This window comes from Callithrix jacchus, chromosome 21 (assembly GCF_049354715.1).
Source record: "Callithrix jacchus isolate 240 chromosome 21, calJac240_pri, whole genome shotgun sequence".
Taxonomy (NCBI): domain Eukaryota; kingdom Metazoa; phylum Chordata; class Mammalia; order Primates; family Cebidae; genus Callithrix; species Callithrix jacchus.
The window spans coordinates 8,226,746-8,242,886 of NC_133522.1; the positions used below are offsets into that span (position 1 = coordinate 8,226,746).

General features: G+C 38.3%; 1 protein-coding gene across 4 annotated transcripts in view; it reads left to right on the plus strand.

The window, feature by feature from the left end:
* The window catches only part of VGLL3 (vestigial like family member 3), a 49,668-nt gene that overhangs the window by 21,727 nt on the left and 11,800 nt on the right, over positions 1–16,141 (plus strand). For all 4 annotated transcript variants that reach the window (XM_035282927.3, XM_035282928.3, XM_035282930.3 and 1 more), the window contains exon 3: positions 56–583. In XM_035282927.3, coding sequence (XP_035138818.1) covers positions 56–583 — 528 coding nt within the window. The remainder of the gene's footprint in view (positions 1–55; positions 584–16,141) is intronic.

Genomic DNA, 16,141 nt, shown 5'->3' on the forward strand with positions numbered 1-16,141 from the left:
CAATCCCAAAACTGAGTCTTATGTTAATAATGTTTTTTGTTTTCTGTCTTCTCAGACAGCTCAGCTCTCTCAAGCCAAAGGAATAGTTTCTCAACTTCCTTTTGGACCAGCTCTTACCAGCCCCAACCTGCACCCTGTCTGGGGGGAGTTCATCCTGACTTCCAGGTCGCTGGACCCCCTGGCACCTTTTCTGCAGCTGACCCCAGTCCCTGGCCAGGACACAGCCTGCATCAGACTGGCCCAGCCCCTCCCCCTCCTGCGTCTGAGTCCTGGCCTTATCCCTTGACATCTCAGGTGAGCCCATCCTACAGCCATATGCATGACGTGTACATGCGGCACCATGCCCACATGCACCACCGCCACCACCACCACCATCACCACCATCACCACCCTCCTGCTGGCTCTGCCCTGGATCCATCCTATGGGCCTCTGCTGATGCCTTCAGTGCATGCAGCCAGGATTCCTGCTCCTCAGTGTGACATCACAAAGACAGAACCGCCCACAGTCACCACTGCTACCTCAGCATGGGCCGGAGCCTTTCATGGAACAGTAGACATAGTGCCAAGTGTGGGATTTGATACAGGTGAGCCGGTGGATTTCCTTCTTTCTGTAACAAGAAAAAGTTAATTTAAGAAGGGGTGGATCTTTGTGGAAATTTGTTTTGAAATTATGTTTTCTTATCTGTAAAGTTAAACTTTACCAACATGTTTATGGAACCTAGCCATTTTGCAATAATTTCTGCATTCCTGCAGAAACTGGTATGACTAGCTCATGAAATACAGCCCGAGAAAGGTCTAGAGCTTTTCTCTCATCTTTTCAGCTAGTAGTCTGGCTTTCTTTAAATAAAATCTCTGGTACCTTCTGTTTACAAAGAACTGAGGCCATTTTTCAAATTTCCCATATCTCTGGGCATTATACCATGTGTTAGGCCTAATAGGATTCAGAAATAGCACACTTGGGTAATTTTTCTTCCTCTCCTTTTTTGTTAGGCCTTATGTATGACTTATAAAAACTGCTTTGTGAAACATAGTCTATAATGTAGCCCTGTGAAAAAGGATTAATGAACATATTTTAAATGAATGAATTGTTCTTCTTTCTTCCTGCCCTACCATCCCCCCTCCCCTCCCCCCCTTTCCTTCCCTGGCTTTACCCTCTTTTGCGTTTCCTTCTTTTCCCTTTCTTATTCCTCCTTCTTTGTTCCTCTCCTCTCTCCTTGTCTCTGATTTAAATAACACAAGACTTAAAAGACTGCTATAAAATTTATATCCAACAGCTTTAGAAACAAACGGTAAGAAACAATTTCTTCACAGAGCATTCGTGTCCTCTCTGAAATTCACCAGTTCTGAAGGTTATGGTGTTACATGTCTGAGCCTGATTTTTGGACCAGACTAGTCATATTCATAGTATTCATAGTTCTGAGCTCAGGAATTCACAGGCATCAGAGTCCAAAAAGACAAATTGATCATTGCATCCCTAGAGTCTACATTCCAAAGTGGTGGGTCTCAGGTCCTTTCGCTAGAACATTTCGTGGTATAGTGGAACTCTCTTTCCAAAAGTAAAAGAAATTCTTTCCTTCCTTAGTTTTTTTTTATAGTATGGAGAACCCTTAATCAGGTGATAGTTCACAACAAATAATTCCCCAGAGTCATAAATGTCCAGCTTTATTGTACCTCTCCCGTGACCTCAGCGGAACATTCTTATTTTGGTTAACCATTCTCCACTGAGCTTTTCATTGCTGATCATTGCACCATCTAACCCATTTCAGCTTCCTATGGAGGCTGGGTTCAAGCTGCTTTTCTAAACAAAGTGTCAGGGGACTTGGTACTCCCTCGGCAGAAGAGTATGTTGTGGGACCAGCCAGCACGGGCTTCCCTTCTTCCTTTGCCACATATCAACAGAATAAAGACAATTTGGGAGTCATTTGATGCCTGGGGCATCAACTCTAATAAAGTTCCCAAGTTGGCAGCTGCCGTCACGGGCAGCAGGTCTCAGGAGGCTCTTCTCTGTCTTACGTGATACCTATGTGGCGAGAGTAACAATGCTCTTAGCAGGCAAAGGGTGTGTTCTTCCCTCTGTGACATCTACCAGTAAGGGGGAAATGGATGCGATTGTTGCTCTTTCATTTTGATGGCCTACTTTTGTGCTTGTTCACTTTGGTATGAGATTGATTCACTGACTTATTACAGGATTTCTGCTTGAAATAATCTCATCACGATGAAAAGCCATTCTCACAGGTTTTGGAAGAAGACGTGGGTTTTTGTTCTCTGAAAATTCTTGAGGGGACCCAGTTGGATATAATTTATAATAATTATTCATACTTACAGAGCTATGAATGAGCATTTATTACTCACAATATAAGGCATTACCTGAGGTAGTTTATACACACACACACACACACACACACACACACACACACACACACTATTACTTTAAATTCTTAAACCAAATCTGAGATCTTGTTAGTTTCATTTGTGAAAAAGGAACCTGAGGTTCAGAAAACTACTTGCTTAAATTGCATTTTTATATGTCCAAGCTGAAGTTTGAACTAAGGTGTGTCCCTTGCTAAGGGACTGCTGGGATAACATCACCTTGTATAAGTAAATTAGGTAAAACTAGGTGAATTAGACACCTAAGATGGCTAATAGTGAGAGAGGAAGGTTTTCCTCCTGGATCGTGGAATGCTGCCCGTTGTCAGTCTGGGTTTAGGACAGTCATCAGGATTCATTCCTATTTCATAAGTTTTGACCCAATTGAGAAAACAAAGGCATCATGAAAAGAAAGATCAAATTATTAGCATAATCATTGATCAGGCAGAATTGGAAATTCTAGATTAGACTTACTGCCACAATTAGACTTATCTGCCTTCAGCTAAATTTAGATTCTGGAACATGCAGTTCTAGGGAAAATCTGGACTTCAGAGAAGATTCCCATAGATACCTTTCTTGTTATACAATTTAGAGCTCCATTACTGTGAAGAGATTGATGATTGCTCAGATTTTTCTCTGAAAAACATAATCTGAGACCTAACCCTTGTTCAGTTTCCCTACAAAGGCACAAGCAGGAGGACAGTGCACCATCATGCATGGGGGTTGGCCCAAAAGAGAGACGAAGAGGCTGAGCCATATCACTCTTTTTATTCTGCTAAACTTGGATATAATAACAAATATTACATCCCACTTTCTTAGAGAGGGCAGGAATTAGAGAGGGGTTTTGTAGGTTAATTTTTCTAGAAAACAGACTCAGACTCATATTTGCTCAGATAATTTATGGTATAATATTAAAAGGGCAACATCTTTGTAGGAAGAGAAATTTGGGCAGAAGTCTCGCTGATAGTTAATAGACGCCTGGATTATCTACAAGGAGCTCTGGAGTGAGACGGTTCTTCATAACTGTTCTGCCTAGGGTCAAGGGGGTTGGGCTTTTACATTCTTGAATTGACCACTTAAAAGCTGTGATCTGCTTCTGGGAAGGGGACATGATATTGGGCAAGGGGGGTTCAACTGAAGGCAATTCCCAAAGGGGGAAACAACGGAGAGTCAGGAATTGCCAGCAGTAGCAGAATAAATGCCTTGGTCCTAAAGGGAGAGGGACCTGGTTGCACACCACAGTGTCCACTAAAGAGGGACAGCAAAAGGGCTGTAGCTACTCTACCACTTTTTCGACCACTTTTTATTATTATTATTATTATTTTTTATTTGAGACGGAGTTTTGCTCTAGTTACCTAGGCTGGAGTGCAATGGCACGATCTCTGCTCACCGCAACCTCCACCTCCTGGGTTCAGGCAATTCTCCTGCCTCAACCTCCCGAGTAGCTGGGATTACAGGCACTTGCCACCGTGCTCAGCTAATTCTTTGTATTTTTAGTAGAGACGGGGTTTCAGCATGTTGACCAGGATGGTCTCGATCTCTTGACCTCGTGATCCACCCACTTCGGCCTCCCAAAGTGCTGGGATTACAGGCGTGAGCCACCGCGCCCAGCCCTTGACTACTTTTAAATGAACAGAAGTTTCTACAGAATAGGACCAAGCTAGGAAAGGGTAGTAGAGCAGTTGGGAACAGTGAGAGTTGTGTCCTTCTGTATAAGCTGTGTCACATTGGCCTGAACCGGTGATTCAGCTGAGAACTCAACATCAACATTGGGAAGCTACTGAGCAGCTAAGGGAAGAAGCTTCATACATCATAAAACTTCCCAAAGTCCAGGTGACCTGGCCTATTAAAATATAGGTCATTTTCATATCCATTGGAAAGTAAATACATTAATCCAATTGTTTTGAGAACAACTTGGTAAAAACATGAAATTTTCTTTCTTTCTCTCTCTCTTTCTTTCTTTCTTTTCTTTCTTTCTTCTTTCTTTCTTTCTTTCTTTCTTTCTTTCTTTCTTTCTTTCTTTCTTTCTTCCTTTCTTTCTTTCTTTTCCTTTTTTTATACAGAGTCTTTCTCTGTTGCCTAGGCTGGAGTGCAGTGGTGCCACGTTGGCTCACCATAACCTCTGCCTCCTGGGTTCAAGCTATTCTCCTGCCTCAACCTACCAAGTAGCTGGGACTACAAACACATGCTACCATGCCTGGTGATATTTTGTATTTTTAGTGGAGACAGGTTTTCGCTCTGTTGGCCAGGCTCGTTTCGAACTCCTGACCTCAGGTGATCTGCCCGCCTTGGCCACCCAAAATGCTGGGATTATGGGCATGAGCCACTGCGCCCAGCCTAAAAACATGAAATTTTCATTAGTAGAGAAATGATGTCTTAGTGCTTTCAAGCTGTTACAATAAAATACCATACCCTGGGTAGCTTATAAACAACAGATACTTATTGTCATAGTTTTGGACTCTGGGAAATCCAAAATCAAGGTTCTAAAATATTTGGTGTCTTATAAGAGCCTGTTGTTTAGATGACCATCTTTTCATTGTAATGTCATAAGGTGAAAGGGGCAAATGAACTTTAAGGATCTCTCTTTTTTTTTTTTTTTTTTTTTGAGACGGAGTTTCGCTCTTGTTACCCAGGCTGGAGTGCAATGGCGCGATCTCGGCTCACCGCAACCTCCGCCCCCTGGGTTCAGGCAATTCTCCTGCCTCAGCCTCCTGAGTAGCTGGGATTACAGGCACACGCCACCGTGCCCAGCTAATTTTTTGTAATTTTTTTAAGTAGAGACGGGGTTTCACCATGTTGACCAGGTTGGTCTCGATCTGCCGACCTCGTGATCCACCCGCCTCGGCCTCCCAAAGTGCTGGGATTACAGGCTTGAGCCACCGCGCCCGGCCAAGGATCTCTTTCATAAGGACAATCATATCATTCAGAAGGGCTCCACCCTCATCACCTCATTACCTTCTAAGGCCCACTTTCTAAAATCACCATCTTGGGGGTTAGGATTTCAACATCTGAATTTATTTGGAGGGGAGTCATAAACATTCCATTCATTGCAAACAGTTTAATAATTTTAGGTGCATATTTTTCTTTGTAGTTATTTAAAGAAATTAAGGAAATCTTGAAATCTAGAAGGTTGAACATAATATAATGTTTAGTGACAAAGTTTTATAGTATCATGTATAGCATAATCCAGGGTTTAGCAAAATTTTTCTGTAAAGAAACAGATAAAAATAATTTATGCTTTGCCGTTCCATGCAGGTCTCTGTTACCACTATCTAATTCTGCTCTGCTCATGTAGCATAGAAACAACTACAGACAAAACTTATATGAAGATGGTTGCATTCCAATAAAACTACTGATTGGTGCTGAAATTTGAGTTATATATATTTCTCACATGTCATTAAATGCTACTCTGCTTTTTTTTTTTCTTTTCTTCCAAGCACTGAAAAATTCACTCTCGAATTCTTAGCTTATGGGTACACATAAACAGGTGATACCAGATTTGGCCTGTGGATAATTTCTGACCCCCAGTATTATTCCTGTGTTTTATCTTCTATAACACTCGTGCATGTGAGCACATGCACTCCCTCAAAGAAAATTATCTCGAAGGGTGTATCCCAACTTTTAATGGTAGTTATTCCTGGTAAGTTAGTGTATGGCATGAGCTTTGAAGCCAGACTGCTTGATTTCATAAGCCTAGCTCCGCCACTTACAAAAGAAACAGACACTCGACCAATGACTTTACCCTCCTGCTACTTCAACTCTTTATCTGGGAAGGATACCTAATAGGATTGTTTTGAGCATTAAATCAGTTCATGCAGTAAAGCATTTACAAACATACCAGGCCTATAACAAGTAGTCTGTAAATTCTAGCTATGGAAGAGAAGATGGACAGATTTTCACTTTTTTAACTTCTAAAAATGTATTATTTAGATACATTTCACAATAGCATACACTTCACCATTCAAGTATAACTGATTGGTCTTTTAGTATATTCACAATATCGTGCAGCCATCCCCACTAATTGCTGAATATTCCATCACCACAACAAGAACTCCTGTTTTTTTTTTTTTTTAAGAAATCACTCCCAATTTTCCCTATCCCCTGTGCCTGGCAAATATTAGCCTGCTTTCTACCTCTGTGGATTTCCTTATTTGGGACATCTCATACGAATGGAATCATACGATATGTGGCTTTTTGTGTCTTTTTTCACCTAGTACAGTGTTTTCAAGTTTCATGCATGCTGTGCATCTATCATAAATACATTCTTTTCTGGGGCTTAGCTACTTCATTGTGTGGATAATACCACATTTTGCTTATGCACCTGATGCATAAGCAAATGCATATGGACATTTGGTTTGTTTCTACTTTTCAGCTAATAGGAATAATGCTGCGATGAACACTCACGTACAAGTTTTTACGTAAATGTGTATTTAATTCTCTTGGAAATATATCTATATATTATTTTGGATTTTTTTCATTGCAATTTTTAAAAATATTTAAGTTTAATTTTTATTTAAAATTTTTTTTTAGTATTTAAATTGTTAAAACCCATTACAACATACTATTAGTAGAGCTTTGAGGTTTGATAGGCAAAACTGCCATAGGAATGAAGCAAGGTAGTCCACTTTTTCTGAAGGGCTGAGGCGTGGTGAGGAGAGTGAGGTGCCTCTGGCACAAGATTGAAAGGGATCCATGCTGTCGGGGTGTGCAAGTGCATGCCACCCCTACTTTGCAGCCAGGGCTCCTTATTCCTCTAACCTTTGTCCTGGTGTTGCTTTGCCGTCATGCTAGCTAACTCTCACATTTGCTCCCTCTGTTGAACAGGTATTATACACAGGTACCTTGCACTGATCAGTATGCTATGATCAGAAGTCATTTCCATTTGCCCTCCATGTGAAAAATGCCCATCTGTACCAAGAGGCTGTTGACACGAATCTCACATTAGGCTTTTCCCCTTTCCTTTAGTAGTCTTTAAACCGAATCTCATGGGTTCATAGAAAAAGCACTCAGAATGTGACAATATGGTCTTAACTGAAAAAACAAAATATCTAGTCTCAAATGAATGTATTGACGTTACCTACCATATACCTCTTAGAGATCGCAGTTCCCCATAGCGTATAAAAACGCTTTGTATAATCTTCAGGAAAAAAGTAGTTTAAATTGTGTTTAGCAGGAGATTTTTCCACTCTGCTTTTCTTATGAACACGCTTTCGGGGGTGCATTTATTAACTTCTCATTTAGCTTTGTTTCTTCCCTATAATAGAAGCCATGGTTTTCAACTTTTATGAGTGACTTTCACCTTACATTAAGCCGCGTGTAATGCAGGTTAACATGGGTAGGTGGGGTCAGAGATAACACCTAGAATAGTACAATTAATGAGGGGTGGTCACAGCATGTGGAGGACTGACTTCAGCTCTCTCAGGGTATTATACTGGGCGAGTTAGACGTGGAAATATTTGTGATCATGTATAATACATTACCAGTCATTCATATGGGAATGAAAGAATATGCTCCTCTCATCATCCTCAGACTTTTTAGTGATGACATTAAGTAAATTCTGACCTGGAAGTCCTTTCAGTGGTCATAATTATTCCATGCATTTTACAGAAATGCGGTCATTCCTATTTCCTGTGATTGCCAATTATTTACCTAATGTAAGGCCTACAGTCTTGTACATTCCAACCAAGTTTAAATTAATTTTTCAAGTAAAGATCTATTAACAAGTGCTTTTTTATTGTTACCAAGTTTAAAATAAAATTTAATCTTAACTTTTATAATTTCCACTTTATCCACTTTGTTCAAATGTACCAGAAACAAAAGTAGTCATGCTTTGTGGCGTGACTTCTTTATAAACACAAGCTGCTCATGGCAAGAGATTGTATTCATCTGTAGATCCACAGATTTATTTTTCTTGGGATACCTCATGTTATTTTAGCTACAATTTTGTTATAAATATCTATTTTTACTTTGAGGAATGTCATAATCAATATACAGTATACATAAACAACTTAGAATTGAGGTATTCATATACTTTTTGCTAGGATACATTTGGATAACCTGACATTAAACAAACCAAATAACATCACATGCTAATACACACAGGCACGCGCACACGCACACACACACACAAATACATATATATTTCACAAATACTTTTGCACAACCTAATATTTCGTAGGTTCATGAAATCTAGAGCTTAGAAGGAGTAAACATACGCTGATGTACTGTTTGCCTCTCAAAAAAACGCACCCTAATCACTAGTCACTAATTGTCATAGTAGACACCTAATAGTGGATTCTATGAGTGAGTCATTATATGAGCTGGCCCCAAACTGTGGTTATATCCAGATATTAAACACTATCTTTTTCATCTCTCACTTAGTAAGTATCTTTAGATATCAAGTGAAATCAAGACTGTGTGTCACAGACTGTGACAATGTTTGTTTTGACATACAGAAAAAACAAAACTATAGTAGCTACTAGTCCACAAATCACTTGCAACATACATACAGACTGAGAAGTTTGCCACAAGCACAGAAAGCTGTTTCTAGTATCCTCTCTGAAGAGACTTTCATAGCGGTAAGCTTTACTCTCTAACCTGTGAATGAAGCTCATCTGTTAAGAAAACTGAAGATAATTCTTTGAGGGTCCCCACTTTGATATTAGATAGGAAACTCTGGGTACGACAGGAGAAGTTAGGAGTAGATAAATGCCCTAATCTATTCTTCTCTCTTCTTGGACAGCTTGTGCCTGATGATATCATAAAAGTAGAATCACATTAAATGATACTCTGAATTATTTATGGTTTAAGGCCAGTAAGCTATATTTTAAAACAAAATTCTGATTTAATCTGAATATTCTGTGAAAGGGACATTATTCACAAGTGACAAAAATTGTATTTTAATGGGTTTAAGTTGTAATCATTATTGCTCAAAATTGTTATATAGTATTCACTTTGGAACAGACTAATTAAACTACGTTAGTGTTTAATTATGGTGGTTGGCACTATAATTACGCTTTGCAATGAAATCTATTAATTAAAAGCATAGATATCTTTATTTTGTTAAGTACAGGAAATACAACAAGCAGGGTGAAAATAGCAAATATAGAGAAGCAAATGGAGAGGCAGTTTCTCTCCATGAAAGAGAGAGAGATCTAGTTACTTCTTACTTTTCCATCCCACCTGTACATTTGCCACAACCTACTCACATCTCAAGACCCCTGATTTCTTTTAGGTGACCTGGTACTAACCCACCTGGGTAAACATCACTGGTTGCATGAAAGTTCTACAAATAACCTTGCTAAATAACACTCTTTAAAAGTTACTGATATGTTAATTTCATTGGGGTACTAATGTTATTAAAATTATGGAGATTTATGCCCGGTAACCTCTTAGAAATAATTTCTTTTTCTAAACATTTACATTTACAAAAAGGACTAAAGGAAATCTCGATTTACCAACTCAAGTTCCTTGAATCTTTACTTGATATCGTAATGCTCCAATTCCAGGCTTTACAAGGAAAGCAGGATGTAATAAATTTGGAGATGAATCATTAGAGAGCCACAATAATATTAAACAGAATAGTTAGATTTATATTAAAATATTAAAGCACTTGGTATTTTTCACCCTAGAGATGAGAGGGCATCGAAGTATCTGATATTGTAGATGCTCAAAATAGTTTTCCTCCTTTCCACTTCACTTCTTCTCAGGGAGTATACATTACCCATCTGAATTCTGATGTTTATGGCATTGGGGATTCATTGAAGCCTTTCTTGACGGTATTAGTAATTTGTATAAATGATTAGTAAATTATGAAGGTTTTGAAAAGTGGTATTAAAAATATAAAGGCATACAAGTTTACGTATAATCATTTGATCTCAGTGCATAGACAGATAAAATGACATTTCTATATGGAACTCAGGCCTAAGAGTATATGATTCTTTTCAATGTCATTAGTATGGTTCAAAAATATTTATAAAATTTTGCATACCTACCTGGAAGGCATTATCTTAGTTAGGACAGTTAAAACACCACAAGGCAATAGATGCAGACTATTTTTTAGAATGCCAGGCAGGATGTTTATGGATAATGAAAATATTTTTTCTGGACTTTGTTGTCATGTCGAGTTTACGATGATTTGATATCAATACAGATTTCGCTAATCAACCCTGACTGCTTCACACTTTTTACAAAACTTTTCCTTTTTCTCTGGCATATGTCCTAAGCCGATTTTCCACTGAGGACAAAAAGCATCAGAGTTGTGTTAAAATATTTACAAACTCTTGATTGGTGTTAGTTGTGTAGGGCACGTGTCCAGAATGACAATTTCATGACCAGGAGGGTAATGGAAACCATCTTTGAGATGCATGGAAAATGCCAGGAGATCACAGCCAGACAGAGAGATCTGCATGAAAAGTAACTGGGAGGTGAATCAGAGGGAGAGATGCATTCCAGAGCATTGCTGTCAGTTTCAGGTATTCAAGGCTGGATGCTGCACGACCTTAATGAAATTCCCCTGCTCTCTGGGAGCCGTGGACATATCATGCCCATGCTCTTCTGTGGACTTTCATCCATAGAATGGTGCCACAATGTCACAATAGCTAAAGGATGGGGATTTACCTCACAGATTCTTCTCCTACCTGGCACAACAGGTGCAGGAGCCTTCTGAAAGTGTTATGTTTTAGGATGTGTTTGCATAGTAATACAAATAGTTGTGTGTGTGTACATTTGAATCATTGTAAAAGACGTGTTGGCGAGAGAAAATGCTGTTTCTCATATATTGCTGGTAGAAAATTAGAGTTTCCTTTTTTAAAAGAAGACCGGAAAAAGCAGTAAGAGTAATAATATTCATGAAACTTGGCTTAGCATTCTTACTGCTACGAGTCTACCCCCCATAAATACAAGCAGCAGCAGCTGAGGCTGTATGTACAAAAATGTTTACTGTGACAATGTTCATAAGAAGGAAAAAAACCTGGAATTGAGTGACTGCCATCAAGACGGGGGATCTGTGAGTGAATTGTGTTTCAGATGGTATTGCTGACTGAAGAAGAAAAGATGAAGAAAAGCACATACATGTCTTTTTTGGAAAATAATAACAAGAAATTATGTGTATATGTCTGTATGGTATGTGCATGTACGTGTCATTCAGTGAAAGCAGAGAAGACTAGTTTGTCAAACTGTGTTTCCTTTCCTTTTGGGGCTACACGTGTTGAGGTCACTAATAAGAGTTTGAAGACCAAAGAATGAGAAGAACTTTAGAAGAAGAATATATATACATATTTTTATGTGCATATCTGTATCTATGCATTGAGAGAGAGAGAGAGGCAGGCAGGGAAGAAGAGAAAAGAGATTACCTTAATTATATTAGTAATTTATTGACCCATCCCAAATTCACTAAAGGGCTCATAAAAATCTTGGTCAATATAGGGTTCTTTAATATTTGCAGAGATGTAGTAATGTCTGTCCAGATATATGTAGGGAAAAACGGGACTGAAAAACAGATTATGGACACACATCACCACTTATTAGCTGCATTATGTTGAGTAAGCCTCTAACAACCCCTGAGCTCCTCCTCTTCCTTAGACGAAAAATGGAGAGAACACTTCCTGCCCTGACACACCTGGGAGAGTCCAATGAGCTAATGAGCATGTTTGTGTTTTCTAGACGGTGATACATGATACAGAATGAAAACTCTCATTATTCTGAATCTGAGATATATTTCATTGCAACAAAAAGTTAGTTCACACTGGAGGTTTGAGGCATCCTGGAAAATTGAGGTGCAAGCTGTGAATGCATCTGTCCTTTTTATTTTGTCTGTGTCTGACTTAATTCTTTCCTGTTATTGAAGATTAGCTGTGATATGTGTTACAGTTAAATTTCCTGATAGTGTGTGCGGATATTGGCCATACAGCGAAAACTGGGTGCAGACAATGGAAAAGAAGATAAAAATATTGAGGGGTTAGAAATTCAAGACATTTTAAAAGTTTTCTAAAACACCCTGCCATGTGGAGTGAGAGGCTACTAAAAAAACCCTATCCCATTAGGCTTTATAATTGTTGCGCTATTCATCCTTGTCACTCACATAAATCAAAAGAAAATTTTAAGTACGAAGAAGGAAGTGAGACTATGAATTAGACTCTACAAAATTCCAATAATAAATGCTAACCCTTAAAAGTTGCAAATCTAAACTAATCCATTTTTTATTTTAGCATTAATTTTATAAAGGAATTTTAAAGCTCCATTATCACATAAATTACTACGTAAATCGGATAGTTTCTCTTTTTGTCTTAAGTACTTTCTTAAAAACAGAAAGCAAGACTGAGAATCACCGTCCTATTTGACAGTTTATTTTAAAGGTATTGCCATCAACTAGCTGTGGTTGGGAGGGGAGATTTTTTCAGACTACAACTTGTCTTCCCCAAGGAAACTGGTGTGCTAACTGCAGAAGGAAGCCACAGGTGTCAAGAAAACTCCCAGGTTGCCCTGATATGACGTTCAGTTGAGAACTATGCAAAGCATTGAACAGCCTGTTTCAGTGGTCAGGCTCTTATCAGCAAACAATATTTTCAGCTTTGCTGTTTCTCATCTCTCATATGGGGTGCATCTAAAAGAACAGCTCAAATGAAGAAATCTGTTTCAGAACTTGTTCCCCGACAATTTTACATCCATTTTCAAACAGTCTGCAAAGATTATGCACAAAAGTACTATGTGGCCTGAGGAATTTACAGATACTCTTTATTCCCTTTCAGGCTGCCTAACTATTCTTCTCTTGTTGTATTTATCAGTAGTATAACGTTTCACAGTTGTCTGCAGCCAACATGTTCTGAATGTTTTGGCAGAGAGAACTGATGAGAAGCGAAATATGCTGGGTGTTTTTAATTTTTTTTTTTTTTGGATACAGTCTGATATACTGGGGATTTAACTTCATAATTATTTTTTACCACAAGTATGTGTTGTAATGTTTATTTTCATGCCTGCTTTACTTGACTACTATAAGATGTCGCTTAGTATTTTCATAATCATTGAAGTCCTGTTTATGTTTGCTTGAATTGAACAGTTTCTTCTGGAAAATGTCAGAGAGTGAGGCTCTGTTTGTGTCACATAAAAGTGAGATGAGGCTGGGCATGGTGGCTTATGCCTATAATCCCAGCACTTTGGGAGGGGGAGGAGGGTGGATCACCTGAGGTCAGGAGTTTGAGACCAGCCTGGTCAACATGGTGAAACTCCGTCTCTACTAAAAATGCCAAAAGTTACCCAGGTGTCGTGTTTTGCATCTGTAGTCCCAGCTACTCGGGAGGCTGAGGCATGAGAATTGCTTGAACTTGGGAGGCAGAGGTTTCAGTGAACTAAGATCATGCCACTGCATTCCAGCCTGGGCGACAGAATGAGACTTCATCTCAAAACAAAGCAAAATAAAAAAAAAAAAAATGAAAAGTTTCTGATGTCAATTCAAGAACTGATGTAGATGCAACACATCTCATTCTAATGGAAAACTTTCCAATATATCTCGCATTAAAGGAGAGAATGATTTCTTACACCAAATAGGCATTAAAATGCAAATATATTTCAGTTTTTAAGCATCTTCTAAAATTTTTGATGTATTAAGTATTGTAATTCATACTCCTACGTGTTATGTGTCCTATGTTGGTGTTATGTCCTTAATTATATTTTGGGGGTAAGAATCAGATCCAGATTAGCTCTTCCTCTGATTGGATGTGTTATGTCCTTAATTATATTTTGGGGGTAAGAATTGGATCCAGATTAGCTCTTCCTCTGATTGGATGATCTGTTTTCCGGGCTGTAAAGCTGTCACTGCATGACCGAGAAACCCCTTTAAAGATGCATGTTTGGCTACATTTGTTATCCAACAGATGTCTGGATAGTTAGAATCTCTTGAGAGTATTATAACTTGTGGTTTTGGTTACAGTAAGTGATCCAAGCTCTTTTTTTTTTTCTCTCTCTCTCTCTCTTTTTTTTTGGACTTGCTCCTCTCCAGTTCTGGGAGAAAGTCTGTAGAAGTAATTACAAAGAGTATTCCATTTCATTTTCCCCATGCCTTCTTCCTTCCCTTTATTCCTTGTCTCTGGTTTCAAAGTTTCTCTATATCTGCTTTTGAAATTGAAGCCACTGAATTGGTAAGCAGTGTCTAAATTCCATATCTTTCCATATAGTCCCCAGCTTCTGTCACCCAAGAGGATATCGGCCACATTGACATTCAAATTTTGAGACTGGTAAATTGCCACTATGATCAAAAACTACCTAACTCTACGATTGATATTTTACATATATCCATAAGGTCACTTTTTAAACAACTGGCTCAGATTTGTAACTTTATATCCTGATGCCTAAGTATTTGCCAATTTACCCTTCAGCTATGCATTTTAATGTGCACACGTCTGAGGAAGTAGTGTCTCTAAAGGCAAAGGCTAGAGATTCGGTGCACAGGAGAGCTTGTGGTTTTGGAGGGAGATAGGTACTGAGCAGAGCGAGCAGAATAAAGTGGCTGTCTGGGTCTGGGACACACCGGCAAGGAGAAACACCTGCGTGGCTGAACTCTTGTCACCTGCAATGTTTGCCTCAGGTGAGCAGGTGCTGTACTTCCTAAAATAACACAGTTAATTATGGTCTTCTAATAACATCAGGTTAGGTGGGTTTTACATTTCTACACTCTTTTGAATCTGAGCTTAAAGACATTTTGACAAGTTCAGACAGTTTTTTACCTCGTTGTTTCTGACAGTATTACTATGTGGAGATTTTAAGTGAATTCTAAATGTGCCTGAAGAAAACACTTCTATACACAGAAAATCTCCTTCTGTCAGAAAATTATTACATGGCCATACTAGGTATCTTGTGTGATGATTGCAGTGTGCACAAATTGTAATCATAAGAGAATAATTGCAATTAAAATATCATAATAAATTTAAACTTTGGTCTGGTTTAAGAAAATGCATCCTATTTGTGCTGACTTTAAAAAGAATTATTGTTCAAAATTTGCAAACTAAGTATTGGGAGAAGTCATTAAACTGGCAGAAATATTGTAATGAACTGGAAAAAAATGCTAGTATACCCAAAAGTATATTAAATGCTAGTACACAAAAAGCATTTAAAAGCCAACGAGAAAATTACTTTTTAAAAAGCATAAACATTTGGCCAGAGTTAAAACATAGAGGAATAAATGCCATAATCACAAAATATTCAGCCTCACTAACAGTGAAAGACACTATGTTGAAACAATTAGATACTTTTAAGCTATAATATTAATCATAAATAGTAAAAAAATAAAATAAATATCAGTACAAACTTCCTGAGCACATTTAGCCACCACAATCAAATATGTAAATATAAATGTTCATATGCTTGGATTCGACAATTATACATATGTATATTTTTCTAAGAAATTTAACTCCTAAATATTTGCACAAGTAACAGTAACTTTGTACACCTGTGTGTGTGTGTGTGTGTGTGTGTGTGTGTGTATCTAAATGATGTACATCTCTAGAGATTGGGTAATGGTATACTACTGAATAAATATTGTGCAGCCCTCCAAAAGGGTGAGGTCGGTCTACACATACTGACATGGGATGGTTTTCTGAGACAATATTGCTGGTGAAATAGGCAAGGAGTGTGTGTATATATGTAGATTGGGTACACTAAGCAAGTTGTCTGATAATAGGGGATATTATGCAGGCTTTTAATTTCAAAATACTATTTAACTTGATTTTTAAAGCAAGAATTCCATGATGTTTCCAGATTTTTAAAAATGTTTTAAAACATGG